Source organism: Chelonia mydas, chromosome 1 (assembly GCF_015237465.2).
Source record: "Chelonia mydas isolate rCheMyd1 chromosome 1, rCheMyd1.pri.v2, whole genome shotgun sequence".
NCBI classification, from domain to species: domain Eukaryota; kingdom Metazoa; phylum Chordata; order Testudines; family Cheloniidae; genus Chelonia; species Chelonia mydas.
This window is the reverse complement of record NC_057849.1, coordinates 283,561,353-283,579,072: the sequence shown is the minus strand read 5'-3', so window position 1 is coordinate 283,579,072 and position 17,720 is coordinate 283,561,353. Positions and strand designations below refer to the sequence as shown.

Sequence of the window (17,720 nt, the reverse complement as noted above, 5' to 3'; positions counted from 1 at the left end):
ATATAGTGGAGTCACATCTTACCGGGGATTAGGTTCTAAAGTCAGTGCGTAAGGCAACAATGGCGTATAGTCAAAATGACCCTTGAAAATCCCTTAATTGCCCATAAAGTACAGTATACTGTACATGGTTTTGTGTATATGACCCTGTACAGTAATATGTATAAAGTATACAGTAATGTACAGTATATAATAAGTACGTATGCAAAATATAATTTTACAGTACTGTATTTTTAATTACAGGGGGTAATTACAGGGGGTTGTCAGGGCTTGATGTCGATCCAGCAGACGGAGGTGACGGAGAGCTTGGGTGACGGAGTGGGAGTCGTAGACGAAGTGGTTGGCTCTGGTTCAGCTCGAGAAGTTGATTGCGTAGGCTCATCTGCTGCTGGTTGTTTTTCCTTGAAAAACGTGGTGATCGGCAACTGTCGCTGTTGTCTCTTGAGCTGCTCAAACCTTTCTTGATACAGTCTCAAATAGTCCATAATACTACATGTGATTTTGAGGCTTCATTCAACAGAGGGGATCATATTCAGAAATTAAATCATTCAAGTGTTTTGCTGCCTGGAATACTTCAGCAAATTTATGAAGATTCCAACTTGCTGGCTCTTCCTGTTCGTTGTCGTCATCTTCGTCTTCTGTAGACGATTTTATCAGTTGCTCTAACTCTTCGTTAGTCCATGTTTCTCTATGGCTCTCAATTAATTATTCAGTTTCTTCCTCAAGGATGTCGATGAAGCCGCCATCACCCACTTGCCTGGCCACCTGAACAATGCATTTCACTTCTTTGTCACTGGTTGGGAAACCCTTAAAATCATTCACACATTCTTTCCATAGGTTTTGCCAACATGCATTGACTGTTTCAGGCTTGATTGCATACATTGCCTGTTTAATATAAGTGATGCAATTGGCAATGTTGAAGGACTTCCAGCGCTCCATCCCATTAAGCTTGGGATCAGCATCCATAGCGCTACGTATCCATGAGAATGTAAGCCTCGTGTACGTGGCCTTGAAACAGCGAATCACGCCTTGGTCGAGAGGATGGAGGTGGTATTGGTGGGGCAGAAAGACGTCTTCAATGTTGTTATGCGCAAAGTGGAGTGCCGCAAGGTGACCAGGAGCATTATCTATGATCAGCAACACTTTAAAGTCAAGTCCTTCCTTTCTGAGGTACCACTTGACCTCTGGAATGAAACACTTGTGGAACCAATCCAGAAATAATACTGCCGTCACCCAAGCCTTTTTATTTGATTGCCAGAACACAGGCAGGAGATTTTTTTTTCTTGCCTTTTAGGGCACGGGGATTTGCAGCCCTGTAGAGCAAGCCTGGCTTTAGTAAATGTCCAGCTGCATTGCCACAAAACAACACAGTCACACAGTATTTAGCTGCTTTGAAGTCTTTCTGACTTTGAAATGTAAGTGCGGTTGGGCATTTTTTTCTAGAAGAGCCCAGTCTCGTCAGCATTAAAAACTTGTTCTGGAAGATAGCCCTTTTCTTCTATGATTTTCTTTAATTGTTCACGGTAGGCTTTTGCTGCCTTTTCATTGGCAGATGCAGCTTCACCAGTAGTCTGCACGTTTTTGAGGTTGAAGCAGTTCATAAAACTGTTAAGCCAACTTTGGCTGGCTTTGAATTCCTTCTCGTCAGAAGGCTGTCCCTCTTCTGCAGGAGGTTTGAACAGCACGTAGAGGCTAAGAGCCTTTTCTTGCAATATGTTGCCATCGATACGCACGCATATACAGTTCATGTCTTCCAGCCATTAGTGAATACTGAAAAGGCATTAAACTTAAGTCTTGTCACGCACCTGGCTCGTCACCTTAGCAGTTATTGGAGCACTTGATGTCATGGTTGACGAATTTCTCTCTCTCGAATCTTGATGGCACAGATGCTAGATTTGTTGCAGCCATATTTACGCACCACACTGGAGACTGACATACCGTCTCTCAATAAGTCCAACACAGCAAGTTTTTCCTCCAGCCTTGGAACGGATCACTGTTTCTTCGGTTGAGCACCAGATGAAGTAGTTGGCTTGCGTTTAGGGGCCATGTTATATGAAAAATATGTGTCTTTAAACACTAGAATCACACTCGGCACGGCGAGATGCTCACACTGAGAGGCACGTGGAAACTGAGACCGACTGAGGGAACAGCAGATTCATGTCTCCCATCTCACGCTCACTCCGGGGCATACGCTTATTGAGTGGAATGGTGGGTGGAATTGCCCGCACTATTTCCAGGTATCTTGTTTTTCTTTTTCTCTTTTTTTTTTTTTTTTTTTGCCAAGTGTGTATATTTGAATTTGCGTAAGTTAAATGATGCGACTCACCTGTACCAATAAGTAACCTTTTTTCCTGGGGAAGATCTTGAGACAACACAGATTCATATGCCAGTAATACATGGACAACACCATTATGTCAGATACAAAGAGTACCATCCCTTAGCTGTTTTAGGGTATATCTGCGTAGCAAAAGCTGTGCAAAGACCAGCCTACTAGATCTAGCTTGAATCTAGCTAGCACAGGTAATATAGCAGTGAAGGTAGTGCACTCTGGGCTTCAGTACATGTAGTACGAGCCTGGCATGGATCCTGGGTATGTACTTGGCTTGTTAGCCCATTCAGAAGCTCATGTTGCTTCATCGCTATTGTTCCCCACACTAGCTGGATTTAAGCTAGCTTGGGTAGGCTAGTCCATACACATCACTAGCTCAGGTGTGTTTGTCAGTGCTCAGCTTTTGCTGCGTAGACATACCACTAGCGTCAGCAAAGAGCAGATGACTGATACTAAATGTGAGCAATACAGGGTGATGCTGGTGAAGAGAAGATAATGCTTCAAAGAACTCAGAACCACATTAACACCCTCCCTGGGGTGGGGCCAGCTGGAATCTTCATTGTTACTGGATGCCCAAATAAATATGGCTGCTGGAAAAGAGCTCTTCTGCCTAAAGCTGGCCGGGAGACTGCACCCCATGGTCTCAGTTTTGGAGTAGGCCACAATGATCCATGCATTAATGACCTTCTGCATTTATTGTTGCAACACATTGTACGTGATTGTGGAGCACTGATGCATGTTCGTACCTCCTGTTCTCTGCCTGTGACACACAATCTAGTTTCCAGTGGGTTATAATATTTTGGTCTAATTTCAGTTGTGTTTAGTGTGCAGGTGCTGGGTAGCGTAGGTGGCATGTTATGTACAGGAGGTCCCTTCTGGCCTTAAACTCTTGACTCTCCGATTGTACCACATTGTCCAATTAGTTCAAAGTGAAACAGCTTACCTACTTAATAACATAGATTGCTTACAGTGTATCACCCCAATGTTCTGCTCATTTCACCGGCTACCCAGTGAACCGAGTCAAACTTGGGGTTACAGTACTGATCCTCAAAGCCCCTCATGACATTGGCATGAGCTGGTTTAAAAGCTGCTTCTCAGTAATTATAAACTTACATGTCGGCTGCATTCCTCAGGAACTGTGGAACTACTAAAACATGTGAAGGCTTATAAATGCAGGTGACAGAACTGAAAGCTGCTGGCCTGGAAATGTGAAACTTGTTTCTGCAGGAAATTAAAATGATCTTGAACCCAATTTTCAGAACAAAGTGCAAAATTCACCACTTTGATTTAGCTTTCCTGCAATTTAAAATAGCAATCAGGAGGGAAAGAAACAGACTCTTTGACTTTTAGAATTTGTAAGACCGTTGAATACTGTGGTGGTGCATGTGGCCTTCATATGTTTACTGACTCAATGTGTGGGTGAAGTAGATATTTAAAAACAAAAGTTAAGATACAACAGAATTTTATATAGTAGAAAGGGGTTTATGTGGGGGAGATCTTGTGTAAAATACAGAACTTTGGTAGATGGAGATTTGTTTTGCCAGGAGAATTTTGGAGGTTGATTTCACAAGGGAGAATATCGGTGTTATAACTTGGTATTTTTAGTAGTTGTGCAACTGACTCCTTTACAGAACATCTGGAGTTTCCATAAACCTGGAAATCCTGGACGCCCCATCATCTCAGGCATTGGCGCCTTGACAGCAGGATTGTCTGGCTACGTAGGCTCCCTCCTCAGGCCCAACCTACCAGCACTCCTAGCTATCTTGGAGACACCACTGACTTCCTGAGGAAACTAGAATCCATCGGTGATCTTCCTGAAAACACCATCCTGGCCACTGTGGATGTAGAAGCCCTCTACACCAACATTCCATACAAAGATGGACTACAAGCCATCAGGAACAGTATTCCCGATAATGTCACAGCAAACCTGGTGGCTGAACTTTGTGACTTTGTCCTCACCCATAACTATTTCACATTTGGGGACAATGTATACCTTCAAATCAGCGGCACTGCTATGGGTACCCGCATGGCCCCACAGTATGCCAACATTTTTATGGCTGACTTAGAACAATACTTCCTCAGCTCTTGTCCCCTAATGCCTCTACTCTACTTGCGCTATATTGATGACATCTTCATCATCTGGACCCATGGAAAAGAAGCCCTTGAGGAATTCCACCATGATTTCAACAATTTCCATCCCACCATCAACCTCAGCTTGGACCAGTCCACACAAGAGATCCACTTCCTGGACACTACGGTGCTAATAAGCGATGGTCACACAAACACCACCCCATACCGGAAACCTATGGACTGCTATACTTACGTACATGCCTCTAGCTTTCATCCAGACCACACCACACAATCCATTGTCTACAGCCAAGCTCTACAATTCAACTGCATTTGCTCCAACCCCTCAGACAGAGACAAACACCTACAAGATCTCTATCAAGCGTTCTTACAACTGCAATACCCACCTGCTGAAGTGAAGAAACAGACTTACAGAGCCAGAAGAGTACCCAGAAGTCACCTACTACAGGGCAGGCCCAACAAAGAGAATAACAGAATGCCACTAGCCATCACCTTCAGCCCCCAACTGAAACCTCTCCAACGCATCATCAAGGATCTACAACCTATCCTGAAGGAAGACCCATCACTCTCTCAGATCTTGGGAGACAGGCCAGTCCTTGCTTACAGACAGCCCCGTAACCTGAAGCAAATACTCACCAGCAACCACACAACAAAACCACTACCCCAGGAACCTATCCTTCCAACAAAGCCCGTTGCCAACTGTGTCCACATATCTATTCAGGGGACACCATCATAGGGCCACACTATCAGCGACACAGAGGCTCATTCACCTGCACATCTACCAATGTGATCACATCTACCAATGCCATCATGTGCCAGCAATGCCATGTACATTGGCCAAACCGGACAGTCTCTACGTAAAAGAATAAATGGACACAAATCAGACGTGAAGAATTATAACATTCAAAAACCAGTCGGAGAACACTTCAGTCTCTCTGGTCACTCGATTACAGACCTAAAAGTGGCAATATTACAAAAAAAAAAAAAAAAAAAAACTTCAAAAACAGACTCCAACGAGAGACTGCTGAATTGGAATTAATTTGCAAACTGGACACCATTAAATTTAGTCTTGAATAAAGACTGGGAGTGGATGTGTCATTACACAAAGTAAAACTATTTCCCCATGTTTGTTTTTCCCCTCTACTGTTCCTTACACATTCTTGTCAACTGCTGGAAATGGCCCACCTTGATTATCACTACAAAAGGTTTTTTTTTCTCTCCTGTTGGTAATAGCTCACCTTACCTTTTCACTCTCGTTACAGTGTGTATGGTAACACCCATTGTTTCATGTTCTCTGTGTATATAAAATCCCCCTATTGTATTTTTCACTGCATGCATCAGATGAAGTGAGCTGTAGCTCACGAAAGCTTATGCTCAAATAAATTTGTGAGTCTCTGAGGTGCCACAAGTACTCCTTTTCTTTTTGAGAACATCTGGAAACACTCTCCTCTTATGAAGTGTATGTAACCAGCTTTTCCTGCCCTGTGGTCTGGAATCCTGAAGCGGGGGAAAGCATCATGGGGAGTGGTTTAAGGGGAACGGACGTGTTATGTGAGGGTATGAGGGGAGTTTGTTATGGCAGGGCCCTAAGGCAGTGGTCTAGTCCCTTTTAAAATAATAATAATTGTAGCACAGGTAATGCCAGTGTGTTGTCACTCTGATTTTGCAGGTGAGGGACCAGTAAGTCAGATGCTAACTTCGTTTGCCAAGTTGTCCATTTATACGACTGTAAATGGAGATTAAAAAATGTAAATGGCTGCATCAAGAGGACTCTTCAATTTAGATAAGATACTCTGGGTTAAATCTTTTTATAAACTTATTACTAGAGTTATAGCTAGGAATTTTTTTTATATATGCTCGCTAATTGCAAAGAAGAGTATATTGCCCATTTTAATGTTAAAATGTCTAAACTTAAAAAAAGTGGACTGATAACGCAATTAAAAATGGATTTGGTTTTGCTCCTCTTAGTCATTTCCCATTTCAACTCCTATTGTGATGACACGGTGATACCAGAAAGTGGGATATAGCTGTCTTTGGAAACAGTCAGTGTTTCTCTTTTATATTAAGTAGGATCATTAGAGTATGAAGTTCTCCCTTCTTGACCCTGTATTCGAGAATCAGGGATCAAGTTTAAGATCCAATCTCTGAAAAATTTAGCTGCATGTTGTGTTCATTGCCAGGACTCTCGTAAAAGCTCAAACCACTTTCCATACCTATTTCTTTTAATATAGGAAAATATTTACTTTGTTTTTGCATAAGACCTGACGTTAACATGCTGCTATTTTGCTTACCAGCATCATTAATATCAGTAACTTTCTCAGAATAAGATTTATGTTCTCTTGTTTGTCTCTATCAGTAGAACAAAATCATTATAGGATTAAGCAGTAACTATAGGCTTTTTGTTAATTTTCTGTCAGTTTGGTGGAATTTTTTTTAAAGTAGAAAGCAGAAGGCAGTAACATCAGATTTATATACATTCGAATGTAGATCAAATTGGGATGTAAACTATTTCACAAGGGAGGGGATTACTGTTGCACTTCAGGTCCAAATGTGTCTGTCTTACCTCGTGATAATTCCCTGGGACATTTTAGAGCAGTATTTGTTTTGAATAACTATTAAAAGTATTTTAGGTAATATGTAATCTACAGCATATTTTTTTGTGTTTTTAGGAAGCTGAATATGGTGGACATGATCAGATAGATTTGTATGATGACGTCATCTCTCCATCTGCAAATAATGGCGATGCCCCAGAGGATCGTGATTATATGGACTCTCTCCCACCCTCAGTTGGAGATGACGTAGGTAAAGGAGCAGCACCAAATGTTGTCTATACGTATACTGGAAAGAGAATTGCATTGTACATTGGAAATCTTACTTGGGTAAGTGTTGGAATTCAGCTACACACATGCTTTTTTATTATGGGCAATCTTACACTGATCAAATATACTTATCATAGTTGACAGAATTTTACTAAAATATTTAACTTTTTGGCACATAATACAAGAAAAGTAAATTATAGATTCATAGATACTAAGGTCAGAAGGGGCCATTATGATCATCTAGTCCGACCTCCTGCACAACCCAGGCCACAGAATCTCACCCACCTACTCCTGCCAAAAACTTCTCACCTACGTCTGAGCTAATGAAGTCCTCAAATTGTGGTTTAAAGACTTCAAGGAGCAGAGGATCCTCCAGCAAGTGACCCATGCCACAGAGGAAGGCGAAAAACAGAAACATTGGAATAGGCCCTAGAGGAAAATTCCTTCCCGACCCCAAATATGGCGATCAGCTAAACCCTGAGCATATGGGCAAGATTCACCAGCCAGATACCCAGGAAAGAATTTTCTGTAGTAACTCAGATCCCACCCCATCTAACATCCCAGCACAGCCATTAGGCCTATTTACCATGAATATTTAAGGATCAATTAATTACCAAAATCCTATTATCCCATTGTACCATCTCCTCCATAAACTTATCGAGTTTAATCTTAAAGCCAGATAGATCTTTTGCCCCCACTGCTTCCCGTGGAAGGCTATTCCAAAACTTCACTCCTCTGATGGTTAGAAACCTTCGTCTAATTTCAAGTCTAAACTTCCCAATGACCTGTTTATATCCGTTTGTTCTTGTGTCCACATTGGTACTGAGCTTAAATAATTCCTCTCCCTCCCCGGTATTTATCCCTCTGATATATTTATAGAGAGCAATCGTATCTCCTCTCAGCCTTCTTTTGGTTAGGCTAAACAAGCCAAGCTCTTTGAGTCTCCTTTCATAAGACAGGTTTTTCCATTCCTCGGATCATCCTAGTAGTCCTTCTCTGTACCTATTTCAGTTTGAATTCATCTTTCTTAAACATGGGAGACCAGAACTGCCCACAGTATTCCAGGTGAGATCTCACCAGTGCCTTGTATAACGGTACTAACACCTCCTTATCTCTACTGGAAATACCTCGCCTGACGCATCCCAAGACCGCATTAGCTTTTTTTACGGCAGTATCACATTGGCGGCTCATAGTCGTCCTGGGATCAACTAATACTCCGAGGTCCGTCTCCTCCTCTGTTACTTCCAAGTGATGCGTCCCCAGTTTATAACAAAAATTCTTGTTATTAATCCCTAAATCCATGACCTTGCACTTTTCACTATTAAATTTCATCCTATTCCTATTACTCCAGTTTACAAGGTCATCCAGATCTTCCTGTATGATCTCCCAGTCCTTCTCTGTACTAGCAATATCTCCCAGCTTTGTGTCATCCGCAAACTTTATTAGCACATTCCCTCTTTTTGTGCCAAGGTCAGTAATAAAAAGATTGGTCCCCAAACCGATCCCTAAGGAACTCCACTAGTAACCTCCTTCCAACCTGACAGTTCACCTTTCAGTGTGACCCATTGTAGTCTCCCCTTTAACCAGTTCCTTATCCACCTTTCAGTTTTCATACTGATCCCCATCTTTTCCAATTTCGATAATAATTCTCCATGTGGAACCGTATCAAATGCCTTACTGAAATCGAGGTAAATTAGATCCACTGCGTTTCCTTTGTCTAAAAAATCTGTTACTTTCTCAAAGAAGGAGATCAGGTTGGTTTGGCACGATCTACCTTTTGTAAAATCATGTTGTATTTTGTCCCATTTACCATTGACCTCAATGTCCTTAACTTTCTCCTTCAAATTTTTTTCCAAGACCTTGCATACTACATATGTCAAACTAACAGGCCTGTAAACATGGGAGACCGGAACTGCACACAGTATTCCAGATGAGGTCTCACCAGTGCCTTGTATAACGGTACTAAAACCTCCTTATCTCTACTGGAAATACCTCGCCTGACGCATCCCAAGAGTGCATTAGCCTTTTTCACGGCCGTATCACATTGGCGGCTCATAGTCATCCTATGATCAACCAATACTCCAAGGTTCTTGTCCTCCTCCGTTACTTCTAATTGATGCGTCCCCAGCTTACAACTAAAATTCTTGTTGTTAATCCCTAAATGCATAACCTTACACTTCTCACTATTAAATTTCATCCTATTACTATTACTCCAGTTTACAAGGTCATCCAGATCCTCCTGTATGATATCCCGGTCCTTCTCTAAATTGGCAATACTTCCCAGCTTTGTATCATCCACAAACTTTATTAGCACTCCCACTTTTTGTGCCGAGGTCAGTAATAAAAAGATTAGATAAGATTGGTCCCAACACTGATCCCTGAGGAACTCCACTGGTAACCTCCCTCCAGCCTGACAGTTCACCTTCCAGTAGGACCCGTTGTAGTCTCCCTGTTAACCAGTTCCTTATCCACCTTTCAATTTTCACATTGATCCCCATCTTTTCCAATTTAACTAATAATTCCCCACGTGGCATGGTATCAAACGCCTTACTGAAATCGAGATAAATTAGATCCACTGTGTTTCCTTTGTCTAAAAAATCTGTTACTTTCTTAAAGAAGGAGATCAGGTTGGTTTGGCACATCTACCTTTTGTAAAACCATGTTGTATTTTGTCATCGTCCCCGTGCGCGCGTGCAATTTAGTCCCATTAAGCTGTTCGAGTTTCGCTTCTACCTCAGATATGGTAATATCTACCTCCCATATCCTCATTTCCATTTGTCATGCTACCATTATCCCTAAGATTAAAGACTGAGGCAAAGTATTTGTTTAGATATTGGGCCATGCCTAGATTATCCTTGACCTCCACTCCATCCTCAGTGTTTAGCAGTCCCGCTTCTTCTTTCTTCGTTTTCTTCTTATTTATACGGCTATAGAACCTTTTTACTATTGGTTTTAATTCCCTTTGCAAGGTCCAACTCTACTTGACTTTTAGCCTGTCTCACTTTATCCCTACTTGTTCTGACCTCAATAAGGTAGCTTTCCTTGCAGATCCCTCCCATCTTCCACTCCCTGTATGCTTTCTGCTTTTGCTTAATCACCTCTCTGAGATGCTTGCTCATCCAGCTTGGTCTACAACTCCTGCCTATGAATTTTTTCCCCTTTCTTGGGATGCAGGCTTCTGATAGTTTCTGCAACTTTGACTTGAAGTAATTCCAGGCCTCCTCCGCCTTTAGATCCACAAGTTCTTCAGTCCAATCCACTTCCCTAACTTTAAAAAATTAAGGAAATTAGTTAACTCTTTTGAAATCAAAAACCCTCACCACAGATCTATTTTTGTTTATCCTTCCATTTAGTTTGAACTGAATTAGCTCATGATCGCTCCAACCAAGGTTCTCCCCTACAACCATTTCTTCTAGGAGGTCCTCACTACTCACCAAAACCAAATCTAAAATGGCATCCCCTCTTGTTGGTTCAGCAACTACTTGGTGAAGGAATCCATCAGCTATCGCATCCAGGAAAATCTGAGCCCTATTATCATTACTAGCACTTGTCCTCCAGTCTATATCTGGGAAGTTAAAGTCTCGCATGATCACACAATTCCCATTAGCATTTACTTCATTAAAAACATTAAAAAGGGCTCTATCCATATCCAGATTGGATCCCGGCGGTCTATAGCACACCCCAAGCACTACCCCAGGGGAGGCTCTAGTAGCTTTCTTCCCAAATGTGATTTTTGCCCAGACTCAGTGCCTTATCCATTCCATCACTTATTTCTTTACAGTCTACCTCATCATTGATATACAATGCTACTCCACCACCTTTGCCTTTATTTCGGTCTTTCCTAAAAAGCACATACCCCTCAATACCTGTAGTCCAGTCATGACTACTATTCCACCATGTTTCTGTTATCCCTATAATATCTGGTTTCACTTCCTGCACCATTAGCTCTAGTTCCTGCATTTTGTTACCTAGGCTCCTTGCATTGGTGTACAAACATCTTAATTTTTGCTGTTTGGCCTCGCTCACATTCTTTACCCGATTAGGCACAGACATTCTTCTGCCAGTATCACCTATTAGACTGGTATGTATACTACCCTTCCTCCTTATGTCCATTCCCCTACCCACAGCTGTATCCTTTCTTAGTTCGTTTTCTTCCCTCTCAATTCTAAAATCCGGCGTGGAGATTACCTGGACATCTTCCCCAAATTCCTAGTTTAAAGCTCTTGATAAGTTGTGCCAGCCTCCATCCTAGAAGTCTATTTCCCTCCTTACTCAGGTGAAGTCCATCCCGAGAGAACAGTCCTCTGTCCATGAATGCCTCCTAGTGGCCATACATCCCAAAGCCCTCCTTATAGCACCACTGCCTGAGTCATCTGTTGAGCATCATAATCTTGTCATACCTTTTGTTGCCCTTCTCTAGGAACAAGCAGAATCCCACTAAAGATCACCTGAGCCTCGATTTCCTTAAGCGTCTTCCCCAGTCTAGCATAGTCTCCCTTAATACTTTCCAGCAAGAAACTAGCTGTATCATTTGTTCCCACATGAAGGATAATTAGGGGATTCTTTCCTGCTCCCGTTAGGATCCTTTTCAACCTCAGGTCTACATCCCGTATTTTAGCACCTGGAAGACGGCATACCCTTCTGTTCTCTGGATCAGCTCTTGTTACAGACCTATCTATTCTTCACAGTAACGAGTCCCCGATCACATAGACCTGCCTTTTCCTGGTGACGGTGCTATTCTCCAGTCTATCCCCTGTTCCCTCTGGCTGCAAGTTCTTTCCATTCCTATTCTCCCTTGTAATCCTCTTCAACCCATCCTGTATCCTTCTGGGGCTCATATTTGGTGTAGTCTCCATTGACTCTTCCCCTTTTCCTTTAGGACTAGCCGCTCTTCTCTTCTTCAGTGACTACCTGCTGAGCCCCTTTATTTTCCAGCTCTGCAAACCTGTTCTTGAGGTCTATTTCTCCTTCACTAGCCCATCTTTTCCTCTACCTGGTTCTTTTAGTCACATGCTTCCACTGACCACTTTCCTCACGCAGTCCCCCCATAGAATTCCTCAGTCCTACTTCCATCAGCAAACAGAGAAGCAGGTTTTCTGAACATTTTAGTGAAAATCTTGGGGGAAGAATATAGTTTTGAGATGTTCATTAAAATGGAGGATATTTACAATATAAAGGTTCAGTTGTGTCTTGCAGAATAAATTAAAGGTGAAAGGGGAAGCTTTCTGGGAAAGCATGGTAAGTTTGCCACCCCATTAGGGCTTTGGGGAAACTCCGAAGAGAAGTAACAGAATAAATTTATTACTATCTAGTGCCTTATGCCTATAAACTGATCTATTTTGAATAATCCCTTGTTGAAGCTTTTACTTTTAAAAGAGAACTGTAACGTTCTTTGAGGTTTCTTTGAGAATTAATCCTCAAAGACTGTGACTTGCAGTGACTTCCCAGGCAAAACTGTTCCAAGCCTCTGTTTTAAGAGTATTTTCAGGTACTGCAGATCTAGGAACCAAAATACAACCGGGGAAATACATATTGTTGACCTTCAGTATGCTTTTTAAAAATAAAAATGTGTAAAATGCTAAATCAGTAGCTGAACTAATTAGCCTTTACTGTGACAGTTAATCTGAAAACCATTTTCTCACCCCTTTCCATGCAAAATTCTGAGTTCATGGTTGCTTCCTCTGCTAAAACCTATACTAGTACCAGGCATGCAGGAAAATGCTTCATACTTTAAGTGTTTGATGTCGTTAAGTGTTGCAGTATCCTGATTTCAGGCACTTTCCAGGTAAGTAAAGTAAAGGAGATACTGATTTATCAAACACTTCATTTAAAAACTTATTTCTAAAGATTGGATTTTCAAAACACAGTGCTTCCATTGAAGTCAATGGCCAATTGGCCAATGCTAAATGTTTTGAAAGTCCATATGTAACTTTTAAATCTGTATCGTTACTACTGACGTGGCATCTTAAACAGAACTATCTACAAAATTTTGTGTTTACCTTTTTAAGGATTGTCAAGTTTTCTTTTTTAAGTGACATGAGATTCAGCAGTGTATACTCGAGCTCATGTGGGTGGGGGGGAATGGTATATAGGGAATTTTAAAACTTGCACAACCAGTTTCCCCTCTCTCCTGAAATTTAGGGGGTTCTGGAGTTAAAGGTTTTCTTCTTACGCCAGCTCCTTTAGTACCAGTACATACATATGATCAGGGTGAAAGTGTTTAACTTCAGAAGTGGATAATGTTCGACTTAGACGTTTGCTTATAGCGCAGTCAGTTGTTGTTGTCAGATGTTGATGAATGTCACGTGTCCATGGGCCACTGAAGTGGCTAATAAACTCTGTTTTTCTTACTCTTTTTCTGTTTTTTTTTCCTCTGCCATCAGTAAGTAAAACAATACTACTAAGAATCTTGCTGTCTAAAGCTTAAAAAAACCAGCAGTTCATGGTTCGGGATTTTAGTAAATTAAATTTCACTTGGGCCAGTTTTGGCACTAGTGTAGAGCACCATGGATAAGGGTACAAGTGTGCTAACACATCTGAAAGTAAAGCACACTATTGAAATGGTCTCGAAATTTGACCTTGTTCAGAGATATAGGATTTTGGGCTAATAGAAACTGAGTAGTAATCTGTTTTAAATAGGAAAAAATTGCAATCCTTGAGGTATCAAACAAACAAAATTGACTACTGAAATTGGTCAGATTAAGCCTTGCAGCCTTGAAAGTATGCTTTTGTTTTTCATAAAAACAAAACTTCTTCAAACGTAGCTTTCTTTAAGATCGTGCATTATGTAGTAAGGGTAGTGATACATCATGTCAGGTGCTGTTAGTGCCATATGTGTTGTATTACACATCATTTGTCTGTTCATATATTTTAGCAATGATCTTTTTGAGAAGTAACTGTAAAGTGTCACTTAAAATATTTGCTACAAACAACCACAGAAGACATCCAGTGAGATGCACTACTATTTGATTATTTTCACAATAAAGTAAAAAGCAATAGTACAAACATACAGGATTAGACTGCTGTATTCATAGTGAAAATTGGCATCTTAATGTGTTTTGACATTTGAATATAAAAATATTTTGCAGTGGACAACAGATGAAGACTTAACTGAAGCAGTGCATTCACTGGGAGTAAATGATATTTTGGAGATAAAATTTTTTGAAAACCGTGCTAATGGCCAGTCAAAGGGGTAAGAATTTGTAATCCACGTTTTCTGCTGTTGGTCATTGATCTGCTACAGTGAGGGTGAGTGGTCCATGTTTTCCGCAGCTAGCAATGAGATGTTTACTTTTGTTGGACAGCTAACTTCTAGCAAGGATTTTGTACCCTATTGTTTCGCATTGACGACTAATTCAATCGCAGAAATAAGTTATAAAGACAATACTATAGGTTTCACTACTCCCTGAATAGGATTGCGATACTGACATTCCTTATACATTCATTTTCCTAAATTTCAGACTGTTTACTCTTAATTTTTTTAACCTCTCATCAGTGTGAATGCCTTCTTATTCTGCCTTTTGTCAAATCCCTTTTTCAAAACTTGATTTGTTAGCCTTTTATTTCTCCATTTTTATTTTGCATAGCTCTGCCAGTGCCTCTCAGTCCCTACTAATAACACATCTCGGAATCCAGTAAATGGTTTTTTGTTTACTATAAATTCTCAATTGTGTGAGTTTTGTGATGTGGACAAACGGAGTATTTCAATTGTGATTTAAACTATATTTGATTTTAAGGTCTTCATGAGTGCCAGATTAACCCCCATTCCCCCATCCTACCCCCACCTCGCGCGGGAGGGGTGTGTGTGTGGGTTGGTTGGTTGGTTGGGGTTTTTTTGAGAGAACTAAACTAACATTCAGAATGCAGTTTTGATTCATTTATAATAGAAAAGAAGAATCAGTTTCCTTATGCCAGTTTTATCAAATACAGCTCAATAGTGGAAGATCACGTCCTTCAGTAAAATATGGATTTTTTTTAAAAAAAAAATCCTTTTAAGCTTGACTAAATTTGAATTAGCTTGTTATAGTCTAGTTTAGTTATCTAAAGCCTAAAATAAGTTTCCTTAAGAAATCCTAATTTGTAGAGGAGGAAATATTCATTCTTTACCTTTGAGCTGCTTTGAAAGTCTTTATGAGAGAGACAACTTTCCTTAATCCATTTAAGTTTATCTCTGCAGTGATTCTTTCCTCAATGAGGCTTTTTAGTCACTAGAAATGTGTTCAAAAATTGGAAATTGAAGTAAAGGGTTATAATTTTGTGGACATGCCAGCTAAACAGGGGCATTTCAAATTGAATGGTGAGAAAATTGTAATTCTCATGTTCATATTTACATTTATCATTCTTTTCTCATATCTTTAGAGTTTGCGTTATGATTTTTCAAGTATCTTTAAGACTGAATTAACCAAGTTTGTGGGGAGGTTTTTTGTCAAATGTTCTTTTGCTTGTCCTGTATTTATCCTTTCTCTGGAAGGCCATCAGATTTTTCTGGTGCAAGAAATTGATGCAACTTTCCCCCCTTCTTTTTAGGTTTGCCCTTGTAGGTGTGGGATCTGAAGCATCCTCCAAAAAATTGATGGATCTCTTGCCTAAAAGAGAACTGCATGGGCAAAATCCTGTTGTAACTCCATGCAATAAGCAGTTCTTGAGTCAGTTTGAAATGCAGTCAAGGAAAAGTAAGTTTTCTCTTCTTAGTTGCATTGTAACTTTAAAAAACAAAGGTCCATTTCAGGAAAGGTATTGCAGTGGGCACTCAGCCCATGATAACGTGTATGGCTCCAAATAGTTATGAAATGTTTACGGTTAGAGAAACTTGTCAAAAGGTGTCTGGGGCTAATACCTTTATGGATCTTTTCCCTATAGTTCTTCGAAAAATACTATGTGCGTGAAAACATTCATACAACCAGATTGAACAAAATGAGTACATTAACAACTTGGACATTTGAAGACAAAATGGACTAGATTCTGATATCTGACTGAGCTCTGCTTGTTGCAGGACCTGGAAAGAGATGGATGTCACTGCTCTGTCCTTCGCACAGCAGTTGGGCCATGGCATAGCTTTGAGCTGTCTGAGGGCTACTATAACTGGCTTCTGAATGCAGTGAACCCAAGGGTCTCTTCCATAGCATGAAATACTTTTGTTCTAGCCAAACCCCTTTCCTCAGCTGAACTCCCTATGATGGAAAATGGGAGGGGGGGAAAAAGAAGGTTTGATGTGCGGCTGGCTATGCCAGTCTGATCACACCAGGGGAATTCTTGAATAAGTGAGCTTTGCTGGGGCTTTGTTGACCACTGTAATGCAACCAGAGCAGGGGCCAGGATTTGACCCATTATATCCACTTCACTCCTTTTGAAAGGACGGAAATTATCAAGAAATAAAAACTGCACAATGGCAAACACATTTTTACATGTAACGAAATCATAAAAAATTATCAATGAACTTCTGATGTGAGTAAAAATATTAATGAACTTTTTTGTATTGTACTTTTTATTCAGATTCTATGCTTGGTTCCCTTCTCCACATGCAGGAAGAAAGGGAAAAAGGAACCAAGCATAGAGGCAGAATAAAAACAGCTATGATTCACTCCCTGATCTTCTGGTCTGGACATGCCTCTCACTGGTGGCTGACAGCTCAAATCCACTTATGGCTCTGGCCCAGAGAATGGATTCTGTTTTCTCTTCTCCTTTATTATGTAGCAGCGAGTCCCTAAAAGAGTTAGTTCGGCAGGCGCCTCCATGTTTCCAGGTCCTTTTGCAGGCTTCCAGGCTCTCTCTCCTCCCCCCCCCCCCCCCCCTTCCCTTTTATCTATTTAATGGAGAGTGTAGATATCTGTTGTAGAAGCAGCTAGACATAAGAATAGCACCATGTGATCATCCACTTCTCTGTCTGTGGACCTCTAGTTGTTTGTCTGCAGACCACATTTAGGAATCTTTGGTGTAGTGGCCTGAGCATGGGACAGATGGTTAAGAGATTGAAATACAGTTGCCAACTCCTTCCACTGATTTTCTGAAAGAATTTGGACTAGTCACTTAACTTCTCCATGACTCTGTTTCCCTAGCTCTTAAAATAGAGAGAAGGATGCTTTATAAAGCACTTTGAGAATGGTGCATGACAAGTTCTATATAAATACAAAGGGTTAATACTCAGCATTGCTGCAGTAACTATTGAAGAGCACACAGCAATGCTACCCCCTCACCTCAAAAAAACCAAAACAAAAATGAACTCGCTCTGTCACGATTTGGGGGGGGGGACCCCCAAATCTTCATGTTATGGAATGATGATATACTTTTGCTTCCCCATTGCAGCTACACAATCAGGCCAGATGTCTGGAGAAGGTAAAGCCGGTCCTCCAGGAGGTGGTTCACGTGCAGCGTTTCCACCAAATAACAGAGGACGAGGCCGTTTTCCAGGTGGCATTCCAGGTGGGGACAGATTTCCTGGACCTGCAGGACCAGGAGGACCACCACCTCCTTTCCCAGGTAGAGACACT

The 17,720-nt window shown here is 41.0% G+C and overlaps 1 protein-coding gene across 10 annotated transcripts in view; it reads left to right on the top strand.

Annotated features, from left to right (window-relative positions):
- CPSF6 (cleavage and polyadenylation specific factor 6) overlaps positions 1-17,720 on the top strand; it is a 92,040-nt gene that overhangs the window by 16,076 nt on the left and 58,244 nt on the right. For 9 of the 10 annotated variants that reach the window (XR_006291388.1, XR_006291389.1, XR_006291387.1 and 6 more), the window contains exons 2-5: positions 7,084-7,293; positions 14,322-14,425; positions 15,760-15,905; positions 17,536-17,709. Coding sequence is in view for 7 of the 10 variants with exons in the window: in XM_037886836.2 (XP_037742764.1) it covers positions 7,084-7,293; positions 14,322-14,425; positions 15,760-15,905; positions 17,536-17,709 (634 nt within the window). In the remaining 3 variants the exon portion in view is untranslated. Of the gene's footprint in view, positions 1-7,083; positions 7,294-14,321; positions 14,482-15,759; positions 15,906-17,535; positions 17,710-17,720 lie in introns of those variants that run through there. The other variant, XM_037886843.2, reaches the window with a different exon arrangement.